General features: G+C 44.0%; 1 protein-coding gene across 1 annotated transcript; it reads right to left on the bottom strand.

Annotated features, from left to right (window-relative positions):
- Positions 1 to 294: 294 nt before the first annotated feature.
- On the bottom strand, positions 295 to 11,258 carry TSFM (Ts translation elongation factor, mitochondrial). Its single transcript, XM_032874610.1, has 6 exons — positions 11,168 to 11,258; positions 10,700 to 10,873; positions 9,948 to 10,076; positions 8,693 to 8,815; positions 2,905 to 2,992; positions 295 to 875 (listed from the first exon to the last, which is right to left on the bottom strand). The coding sequence occupies exons 1-6, from the start codon at positions 11,222 to 11,224 to the stop codon at positions 469 to 471; spliced, it is 978 nt and encodes a 325-aa protein (XP_032730501.1). The 5' UTR covers positions 11,225 to 11,258; the 3' UTR covers positions 295 to 468.
- Positions 11,259 to 11,608: the final 350 nt, after the last annotated feature.

Genomic DNA, 11,608 nt, shown 5'->3' with positions numbered 1-11,608 from the left:
AAGGAATCCATGTGGCAGAAGTAACATACTGGGGAACATACCAGGAGAGAAGCGCCGTCCAGGGCATCACAGTGTGCAGGGTCACAGAAGCACTAAGATCAACAGGGTTCGACACTTTAGGGTTACCATGATAGGTCTTGGCTGAAGGAAGCAGCAGCCCAACGGCTTACATCTGTCCTTCCAGATACTGGCGGCCCCTTCAGTAAGTTCCCCCTGCTGTTTTCCACAACCTGGCACAAGTCAGGCACAAAAAAAGCTAAACGCAGCACTACACAAACAAGGAAAAGATTCTACTCTTCTTAATTATATAGCAATTTTATTTAAAGCTTTACTCATCGAGTCTATCATTTCTTTATAAACACCAATGAAAAACAACTTCTGGGTTTGAAGAGGCTTAGGAAATAACTTCTTTTCGTAATGATGTCCAAAGCTGAGGAGAAACCTTTCCTCCAGCCAAGTCTTTGGAACCTATTCAGCTTCTGCTGCCTCTTCGCCTTCTCCACATTCAAACCGCACGAAGTCCACGACAGACACCCCTTGAGGCTGCACATACTGTCCCAGAGTGATGGAGGGATCCAGCAAGTATGGCTGGGACAGCATCTTGGTTTCTGCCTCCCCGCCAGGCTCATCATCCAAAGAGCCAACAGAGAGAGGGGCCATGCCCACCACATGCTGCCCCAGGCGGCGGCCCAGGTCCTCCAAGCCTGCTCTGCGCTCAGATGCCTCGCAGATGACCAAGGCCCCATACTTCCCCAGCACCAGGTTGTAGAGCGACGGGCTGTGCATTGCTCCATGGACGTAAGAGCCAACGTAGAACCCAGCTGGCACCTTCACCCATGCGGCTCGTTTAAGAGTCATGTTTTCTCCGAGTTTCCCTATAAAAAAGAAAAAACAAGAAACACACTTCTAGAACATGACACCCATGGCAGTTACCAAAATATGCATAGAAGTGGCCGAGTCTGGGACCGAGTCTGGGAGACAGTCCTCTCTCCCCACATTTACACTATGAATATGGAGAGATACCATTTGCCATTTAAAGAAGAAAAGGTATGGGGGAGGAGTGTGTAGGGGTGGGAGAAATAAAGAACACCCTTATGGAACACCAACAACGTGCCACACTGGTACTTAAAAACAGGCTATGGTGTCCCACAGACCCTGGACTTGGGTCTCAGTTCCACCCCTTACCAGCTATGTAACCTTATGCAAGTGACATAACCCCATTTATGAATTTATCAACCCTTTGTTTCCTCCTCCACAACACGGAGATGACATCACTTAAAATAACCTGAAAGCAGGGTTCTTAGGAGACATAAATAAAGTAACATATGTAAATGCACTTAATTACATGACCTAGCACAGAGCGGCACGCACATGCCAGCTATCATTACTATGTTTGATGTAGGTTTAGAAAGCTCGAGCTACTACCCAAGCTCACACAGCTACTACGTGCCAGAGCTGGAAGCAAAGCCCGCATCTCACTCCAAAGCAATTAGGTGTTTTCTTCCCCTGAAATTACCATCCCTCCCGAAAATCACCATAACTGACACAACTCTTCGTCATCCATGATAGCAGGAAAAAGTCCACAACTAAAAGCCCCAGAAAACCCAAACCCCATACCATCAGATAGTTTCAACTTCCTCTCAGCAAAAATAAAAATTCTCAGTTTTGTTTTTTTTTTAAGATTTTATTTATTTGAGAGGGACAGGGAGCAAGAACAGGGGGAGGGGCAGAGGGAGAAGTAGGCTCCCCACTGAGCAGGGAGCCCGATGTAGGGCTCGACCCCAGCACCCTGGAATCATGACCTGAGTGGAAGGAACTTAACCCACTGAGCCACCCAGTTGCCCCCAGCGTTGTTTTTAAGAATCAAATATAATTCCAGGTTTCCCTGTCTCTAACATAAGTCTAAATAAGCCAAAGGATAGGAAAGAGGTTAGGAGACCCCAAAAAGTCTAGGTAAATATCCCTGCATTAGCCATAATTATATCTAAAAGTCTTAATAAGGGAAGAAATCTTAAAACAATTCAAAGCATTTGAACAGTAGTTAATTCTCAGAAATTGACAAGGTTGAAACACCCAGTTCTTCCAGAATTTCTTAATAAGTCCCATTCGCAGCTGTCTGCCTGGCTTCTCAGCCATGACTCACTAAAACATCATACATATTTCAAGATAACCTGATAAAAACAGAATTGATGCCTTGACTGGAAACGATGGATGAGCAGTAAATTCCCAGCAAGCTCCAACCCAGCCCTACTTCCCTCCTTCCATCAAGGACACGTAGGAAGAAAGCAAAATTCCCACTAGTTCTGGCACAATGATCCAGCTATGGTTCCTGTGCCCAGTGGTTCTGAAGGAATAAACCTTCACAAATTCAGGATCAGATTTTTCTAAAAAAGAGCTCAAATTCCTACACATTATGCCCCCAAATATTCCTGGATCCCTTTATAAAGAAGGTGAGATGACTTCTGATGTAGTGTGTCTCCCACAGCGTATTAGAGAGGTAGTCAACTGGAAGAAGTCAAAAGCCATCCCTGCCTAAAGACATGCTTTGGTCAGCCTGCAGAGTGAGGAAAATCATTTTAATTAGCTGCAAACATCTAAAAACTGAAATTTTTACACAGAAAGCTAAATTCTTTTGAAGGAATTTAAAAATTCTGACCACGCTGGGACCCCAAGGTAACAACTGGCTAGAGCCTGGTGGCAGTTTCCTTCGCCAGTGTGAAAGTCTCAGGGACCCTACTGCTCACTAATGTCTAACACACAACACAACCCACTTCTCACATTCATATTTCCTGACCCTTGTGGGCACATGAGCTTGCAATTCCCGATCAGGTGTGGAGGAATATCAAAGATACCAGGAGGTCCAGTTCATGATTTCCAGTTCCCACAATCCTTACAAATACTTACCAATTGCTAAGGCTAGCTGATCCTTGAGACAGCCTTCTCTCTCAGGCCCAGCTGGAAGTTCAGAAAGCTCAGAGGAATTCAAGAAGCCCTAAGTGCACACACACACAAAAAGAACAAATCTGTTCTGTCCCACTTAAATTACAAAGAGACTAGGCAAAAATAGTGTGTTTCTCAAAAAATGATTTAAGACAATAAGTATAAATGAATGTTTTGGGTCTTTTTTTTTTTTTTTCAGGTTTATTTATCTGAGAGAGAAAAAGCATTAGCGAGCAAGCCTGCACAAGGGAGGGGCAGAGGGAGAGGAAGAGACTCTCAAGCAGACTTCCTGCTGAGTGCAGAGCCCAACACAGGGCTTGATCCCAGGAACCTGACATCATGACCTGAGCTGAAACCAAGAGTCAGACACTTAACCCACGGAGCCACCCAGGCACCCCTTAAATGAATGTTTTCATTAAGCCAAAGATGTTACAAATTTATGAGTCTATTTTTATCTCTATTATATTCTATCACTGTACCACCCCCAATTCTATCTCAATCCCATCCTCTGGCCTAACTTCTTCAACTGTAGTTTCCAAGAAATCAGGAACAGTATTTTCAAACAATCATAAAATGTTAAAGCTAAAAGACTGGTTGGATAAACCGTGGCACAGCCACATGATGGAAAAACTATGCAGCTGGGAAAAAGAAAAGATCTGCATGAGCTGCTACAAAGTATTTCCAGGTTATATTATTAAGTGAAAAAAAGCAAATTAAAAGAGTACATATCTAGGGACAACTGCATCAGGCTCCACACTCAGTGAGGAATCTGCTGGAGATTCTCTTTCTCCCTTTGCCGCCCCCCCTGTGCATGCACACTCTCTCTCAAATAATAAATCCTTAAAAAAAAAAAAAAAAAAAAAGAGTATGTGTGTGTGTGTGTGTGTGTGTGTATATGGGTTTTTTTTTTTAAGATTTTATTTATTTATTTGACAGACAGAAATCACAAGTAGGCAGAGAGGCAGGCAGAGAGAGAGGAAGGGAACCAGGCTCCCTGCTGAGCAGAGAGCCCAACACGGGGCTCGATCCCAGGACCCTGGGATCATGACCTGAACTGAAAGCAGAGGCTTTAACCCACTGAGCCACCAGGCCCCAAGAGTATGTATATATTATGCTATCATTTGGGTAAGAAAGATTTATATAAATATGCTATTTTTGCAAAAAAAGACTGAAAGGATACCCAAAACCAACGAAACTAGTTATCTACTGGAGTGGACAAGAATAAGGTAAAAAGGAGAGAAGGAGGAGTGAGACTTCTTTGTGTGTATGCATGTGTGCATGTATATTACAGCTTTAACTTTCAGAATCTTGTTAACGTTTTACATTTTTTTTTAACTTATTTGATAGACAGAGATCACAAGTAGGCAGAGAAGCAGGCAGAGAGAGAGAGGAAGGGAAGCAGGCTCCCTGCTGAGCCGAGAGCCCGATGCAGGGCTCGATCCCGGGATCCTGGGATCATGACCTGAGCCGAAGGCAGAGGCTTTAACCCACTGAGCCACCCAGGTGCCCCAGTGTTTTTCATATTTAAAAACAAAATTAGATTAACAAGAATTTGGGGGTAAAACAAAAATTAACTACACAGAAACATAAGACTCTAACTATATTTCAAATGAATAATGTAACTTCACAGAAGGGGGGAAAAACTAATCCAAGTAACTTTGAATACAGTCCTTTGACCATGTAACTCCAATGTAAAGACAAAAACAACATCCAAGGAATCTTGAACTCCTTAATAGGTTTGTTATTTGCAGCAGTCAGGTATAGTCCCTAAAACGATTTAGTGTGTATTGGAACGATGAGAAAATAAGTAAACACTGAAGTTGCTAAGAGCCAGTGTACTAACAGTGCAAGAAGGAAGATACAAAAATAGAATAGGGGAAGGAAAGGAAAAACCCGGGATGCAGGATTAGAACTGGAGCACACACACACTTCCTGCATCTGTCTACTAAAGGAGCAGAGCAGCCGTAGAATGCCAACTAATAAAACGAACACATGTAAAAGAAATTTTAAGAGATAGAAAAGTAACCATTATGTAACTATCAGTCATAACTGAACCTGACAGAGTCATGGATGGATGCTAATACTTTCAGGTAAAAGTTTTTTGATGGACTGGACACTTACACAGTCTCAAAGAATCTCCCATACAGACTACTGGTTAATTACAAAGAGAAATAGAGTAACTTCACAGTGGAGAAACCTGGAAGATACTGCCCTGACCAAGAAGAGACCAAAATTAACATCATTAGGGACAAAGGGGTGACTCAGTTGGTTGAGCATCCAACTCTTTTTTTTTTTTTCCTTTAAAGAATTATTTATTTATTTATTTATTTGACAGAGAGAGAGGGAACACAAGCAGGGGGATTGGGAGAGGGAGAAGCAGGCTTCCCGCTGAGCAGGGAGCCTGATGCGGGCCTCGATCCCAGGACCCTGGGATCATGACCCAAGCCAAAGGCAGACATTTATCGCCTGAGTCACCCAGACGCCCCCTAGTATCCAACTCATGATTTCAGCTCAGGTCATGATCACAGGGTTGTGGGATCAAGTCCCAGGTCGGGCTACTAGCTCAGTGCAGAGTCTGCTTGAGATTCCCTCTCTCCTTCTCCCTCTGCCCCTCCCCTGCTCGCTCCGGCACTCTCACTCTCCCTCTAAAATAAATAAATAAATAAAATCTTAAAACCTTAGTACCATCGGTGTTGCCTGGGTGGCTCAGAGGGTCAAGTGTCTGCCTATGGCTCAGGTCGTGATCACGGGGTCCTAGAATCAAGCCCCGCATTGGGCTCCCTGCTCAGTGGGGAGCCTGCTTCTCCCTCTTCCTCTGTCCCTCCCCCTCCTTATGTGCTCTCTCTCACTCTCCCTCTCAAATAAATAAAATCTTAAAAAATAATAAAAAAATTAAAATTAACATCATTAGTAATGAGACCAATGGTCATCACATACCTCCTGATTCACTATCCTGGGAAATATACAGGATAATTTATTTAATATTCATGCTAAAAACCCAAACTCTAACTATGATGAAATACCAGACAAACCCAAATTAAAGGACTTTCTACAATACTGTCCTCTACTCTTCAAAAATGTCAGTGTGGTGGGGGGGGTGGGGCGCCTGAGTGGCTCAGTGGGTTAAAGCCTCTGCCTTCGGCTCAGGTCATGATCCCAGGGTTCTGGGATTGAGCCCCGCATCGGGCTCTCTGCTCAGCAGGGAGTCTGCTTCCCTTCCTCTCTCTCTGCCTGCTTCTCTGCCTACTTGTGATCTCTGTCTGTCAAATAAATAAAAACTTAAAAAAAAAAATGAAAAAGGAGCTTACTGGGAAAAAAAAAAATGTCAGTGTGGGGCTCCTGACTGGCTCAGTTAGGAGAGCATGTAACTCTTGATCTTGGGGCTGCACGTTCAAGTCCCACCTTGGGTGTGGAGATTATTTAAAAATAAAATCTTTAAAAAAAAGGTCATTGTAATGAAAGACAAAGAAAGGCTGTGAAACAAAGAAAGGACACTAAACAAATATGACAACTAATTACAACACATGATACCGGACTGGATCCTGGATCAGAAGAAAAAGTACTAGCTGGCAAAATATGAATATATGTCCTATGTTATATAAATAAAAATATTGTGTCAGTGTTAAAATTCTTTATTGTGATTATTGTACTGTGGTTACATAGGAGAATGTCATTTTTAGGAAATAACCTATTCAAGGGAATAATGGTCTTGTTGTCTGCAACATACTTGCAAAAAATTTCTTTAAATAGTGATGGGACACCTGGCTAGCTCAGTTGGTTGAGCATGCAACTCTTTTTTTTTTTTTTTTTGATAGAGAGAGACACAGTGAGAGAGGGAACACAAGCATGGGGAGTGGGAGAGGGAGAAGCAGGCTTCCCACTGAGCAAGGAGCCCGACATGGGGCTCGATCCCAGAACCCTAGGATCATGACCTGAGCTGAAGGCAGACGCTTAACGACTGAGCCACCCAGGAACCCCTTGAGCCTACAACTCTTGATCTTGGGGTTGTGAGTTCCAGCCTCAAGTTGGGGTGCAGAGGTTACTTAAAACTAAAATAAAATGAAAGAGTGATGATAACAATAAGTATATAAAAAGTAATACAACAAATGTGCCAAAATGTTAACAAATGGTGAATCTAGATAAAAGTACAATGTAGCTTATTCCAGAACACTGGCAACTTTTCTATAAGTTTGAATTTTTTTCAAAATAAAAGTTAAAAAAAAATTAAAGGCCAAAAGGGAAAAAAATTAATGAAGCTAAAATGAACCAATATTTCTTGTTACGGATAATGAAACAGGGACAAAATAAGTGAATAGCTCAGGGTTACAGACTTACAGGCAGTCAAGATTAGAACTTCTAGGTGTCTATATGTTGACTAATTGAACATAATAAAAAAATTAAATTAAAATTTAAAATTAAAAAAAAAAAACTGGGTGTGCCTGGCAGGCTCAGTTGGTAGAGCATGCGACTCTTAATCTTGGGGTCATGAGTTCAAGCCCCCCTTGGGAGCAGAGTTTACTTAAAAAAGAAAGAAAATAGAAGATTAGAACTTCTAGTTTAAGTAGCTCATCTTTGAACATTTACCACAAGCTCTCAAGAGAAGGATACAAAGGAGAAAAAAGGTAGTAAAAACACACATAAAAAAATGAGTAGTTGGTTCGTTTTTGTCTTGACCTTAAGGATGAACCAAAGGCAGACTAATATAATTCCATCCTGATTCTCCTATGGACAAGAATATGCTTGTTTTCCTAAACTGTGTCTTCTCCAATATCTGTATTTACAAATCCTTTCCTTAAAAAAGAAAGAGAAAAAGAGAAAGAAAGAAAAAAAAAAAAATCCTTTCCTCAGGCTATTCTAGATTTCTGAATACAAAGAAACATTCACCTGATTAGGGTGCCTGGGTGGCTCAGTCAGTTAAGTTTCTGGCTCTTGATTTCAGCTCGGGTCTTACTGTGGGATCGAGCCCTGCACCCAGCCATACCCCCATTCCCCACCCCGGGGGAGCCTGGAGCCCTCCATAGGGCTCCACCCTTGGCAGGGAGTCTGCTTGGGATTTTATTCCGCTCCCTCATCCCTCCCCCACCAATTCGGGCTCCCACTCTCACTCTCTCTAGAATAGGTAGGTCTTTTAAAAAAAAAAAAAAAAAAAAAAGGGAAAGAAAGAAAAAAAGAAAAGTGGGGCACCTGGGTGGCTCAGAGAGTTAAGCATCTGTCTTTGGCTCAGGTCATGATCCCAGGGTCCTGGGATCGAGCCCCATGTCGGGCTCCCTGCTCAGTGGGAAGCCTGCTTCTCCCTCAATATATAAATAAGTAAAAATATAATAAATACAATATTATAACAAAACTTTTTCAATGAAGCAAAATAAGGGACTAGAACAACAGGAAGGATGTTTCTCTCCAAAGAGATAACATTTAAGCAAGGACATGAAGTAAGGGAGTGAGCCACGAGGATGTCTGAAAAACAGGGAACAGCAAAGACCCTAAGAAAGCAGTGTGTCGGGGTGCCTGGGTGGCTCAGTTTGTTAAGCCTCTGCCTTTGGCTCAGGTCATGATCCCAGAGTCCTGGGATCAGGCCCCTTACCAGGCTCCCTGCTCCAAGGGGCGCCTGCTTCTCCCTCTTCCTCTGACTGCTGCTTCCCCTGCTTGTGTGCTCACACTGTCAAATAAATAAAATCTTTAAAAATAAAAATAGAAAAAAAGAAAGGGGTGTGTGTGTAAATCCAGCATATTGACAGATAATCCCAAAACTCACTTTACTGTACGTGGAAAGTTGATCCTTTAGGTTCTGACAATGCAACAGGGTTCCCAGGGCAACTTGCTGGACCAACTGTTGAAATTTCAAATTTCTGGAAACAAAATCTGTCTCACAGTTTACCTGATGGGAACAAATTGATGTTGTTTATAGGCTGTTTACGGAGAGTTTGCAAAAGTGCCATAAAATTGGAGAGTAAACCAAGGTACCGCAGAACAAGCTACAGATTCAACAAAACAGAAATAAAAGACCCTAGAATTTTAAGGCTGCAGTTCCTCTCCTAGCTTGAGGCCAGAAACTGAATGAAGTGATTCTTGCTCCGCCAATGAGTTGGCAATGACCCGCACTTTCAAAAGATGGCTCCATAATGTCCCCCAAAGGACAAGTTCACCACTTGCCTGTGGCTGCAGGTCATGAACACCTAATTCTCCAGGCTCCTCCAACACCAAGCCACTTTTGCTATCAGCATGCTTGTCTCCTTTTCTCACTCTAAACTAACCCACATCTGACTCTTCACCAGTTGAAGCCACTAAGCCTCCTCTAAAACAGCCACATGCTATCCATCAACTAATACAATTCCTAGCTTGAAAATGTGTTCCAGGAAACAATCATAAGCAAGTCATAAGGCCATACGAGACTCACATGTAGAAGCACAGGTTTGCTCCACCATCTCAAAGCAGAATATTCCTATGAAACCTTTTGTCGGCCGAAATGGCATAAAGCAAAAAATCAGTTACCATTCATTTAGATGGACGTGGGTGCACAAAATAAATCGACCTAAAACACAGAGGCTTACAAAGTTCAAAGGTATGGCAGCTTGATGCTGAGTGTAGTTTGGGCAGGGAGTAGTTTGGGGGCACAACTCTTGCCATTAGGGTGCCCCTGCCTCTAAAGCAACTCAGGGCAAAACCAACAGGGAATGCTATTTTCACTTTTTTGCCTTTTTTTTTTTTTCATAAAAGTGAAAGTACTCTTTGAATTTCTTTTGGTTAACCAAAAACAAAACAGGTACAAATGTAGGTCTTTTGTAAATGTAAAGTGCGTAACTCAAACTTTCGAAAAGTGGGGGATATCTGTAATCTTTTTGACTTCTAGACCTTTATTCGTCAACATACCTGTGCATTTCTATACTTCAGTGAATTCCTAACTGTGGTCTCACCAGTTTAATTTCAACAACCTTTTGCGGTTCTCAAACACCTCTTCTTTCCACCCAAGGGGCAGCTGTTCCTGGTTATGTGGAATTCTGACAACTCACCTCTACTAACACAGATGTGTTTCCTTCCTGAAGTAGCCCAATCAGACCTTCTTTGGTCTTCCTGCCATGGAGTTTGGCAGCTCTGCTCCAGCCTTCCTTCTGGGCCTGTTTGTGGAGCCAGCTCTCTGCCTATAAATTAAAAATACAGCATATGACAAAGTCATAGAATTTAGAACTGAACGGAGCTCTAAAATATGTTCAGGTTCCCTAATTCTTTCTGTTTCTCTTCAGTCCTATAATGGAAACTAAAGCATCTATCGTTTTCTGGCAGCCTACCATTGAATGCCAAATACCAGGCATTGTGCCCGGTGCTTTGGATAAATTTCATCTTCACAACAACCCCATGAAGCAGACAGTAGTATTTCTATTATACAGACAAGAACAATTCAACTCTGAAAGAGTAAGGTGTCCTAGATCACAGGGTTAGTGTGAGGGCACCAGAGTTTGAGTCCTGATGGGTCTCATTCCCAAAGCCCACACGAGCCCTTTGGGCTCCAAGCAGCAGGGAAACAGCATAGCAGTGTGCTTGGAATAGCGTTTGCTAACCATGGGATCCTGAGTTAACGGCTTCCGGAGTCAAAACACGGTCAAAGGGTGAGGCTGTCATTTAAGTCAGAATCCTACCCAGAGTTCTGCAGTTATGGGTCCCTGGGTAGCAGGTCTGATTCACTGCTCCCCAGCAGCACCTCCCTGAGAGACTGAGTTCGGGCCCTAGTACCCCGACCCGCTCCCCTCGCCCTCCTCCCCCACACCTGTTTGAGATCCCCGCCACAAGTCTCCAGAGCTTTCTTGCAGTTTACAAAGGAGTAGCCTGTTTTTCGCCGCAGCTTCATGAGAAGCTCCTTGCTGGAGGCCGCAGAAGAGAGCCAGGGCCCAGTGTGAAATGTGTGCCACGGCTGAAGCGACTGAAGCCGAAGGGGTCCCGCCTGCAGAGGTAAGAAGAAAGGGATGAGAAGCAGGAAGCAGCCAGGAACTCGGGCGGGTGGACAGCACGTCGGTGGGAATGCCACCTTAGGAGGCCACCTTAGGAGACACCTCCTCCGGGGGTGGGGGAAGGCAGCCAACTGGGGACTGGACCCCACAGAGAAAATGAGGTCGGGGGTTGGGTGGGGCGGGGGAGAAGGATGGAGTCGAACGTGGAACGGAAGGAAACACTGCGTTCCGAGCGCTCGGGAGATCTGCAAGGAAGGCGGGACGGTGGGAGGACCCAGACCCCTCACCGAGCAGCTCCTGGCCCGCGCGACCAGGTAGAGGCTCAACGACCGCAGCAGCGACATCTCTCTGACCCCAGAGTACACTGCCGCCGCCCGGCGCACCGGTGAGGCCACTAGCCTACGGCGCGGCGGCAGGGCCAAATCTCTTCACCGCAACGCGCTGAGCGAGGACTGCGCCACCTGCTGGCCGGGGTGGGCACACTCGCCTCTTCTACCTTGCTTTTGTAGACTATTTCACAAGGGATTTATCCCCCCTCACCTCCCCACTCCCACCATAGATAAAATAACAGAAACCATGGGACAAAGTTGTCGCAAAATAGCAATTCAAGACGTGGCAACATTTTATGTTTCTTTATTTCCGTTCATCTTTCATAGTCATCCATTTAGGACTCACGACAAACTTGTGAGGTAGGTGGGTGGGTTCAGAAATTTGGCCAAGGGCACCTG

The sequence above is a fragment of the Lontra canadensis genome, unplaced genomic scaffold, assembly GCF_010015895.1.
Source record: "Lontra canadensis isolate GAN:19392208 unplaced genomic scaffold, GSC_riverotter_1.0 scaffold53, whole genome shotgun sequence".
NCBI lineage: Eukaryota > Metazoa > Chordata > Mammalia > Carnivora > Mustelidae > Lontra > Lontra canadensis.
This window is presented reverse-complemented; position numbering and strand designations above follow the sequence as displayed.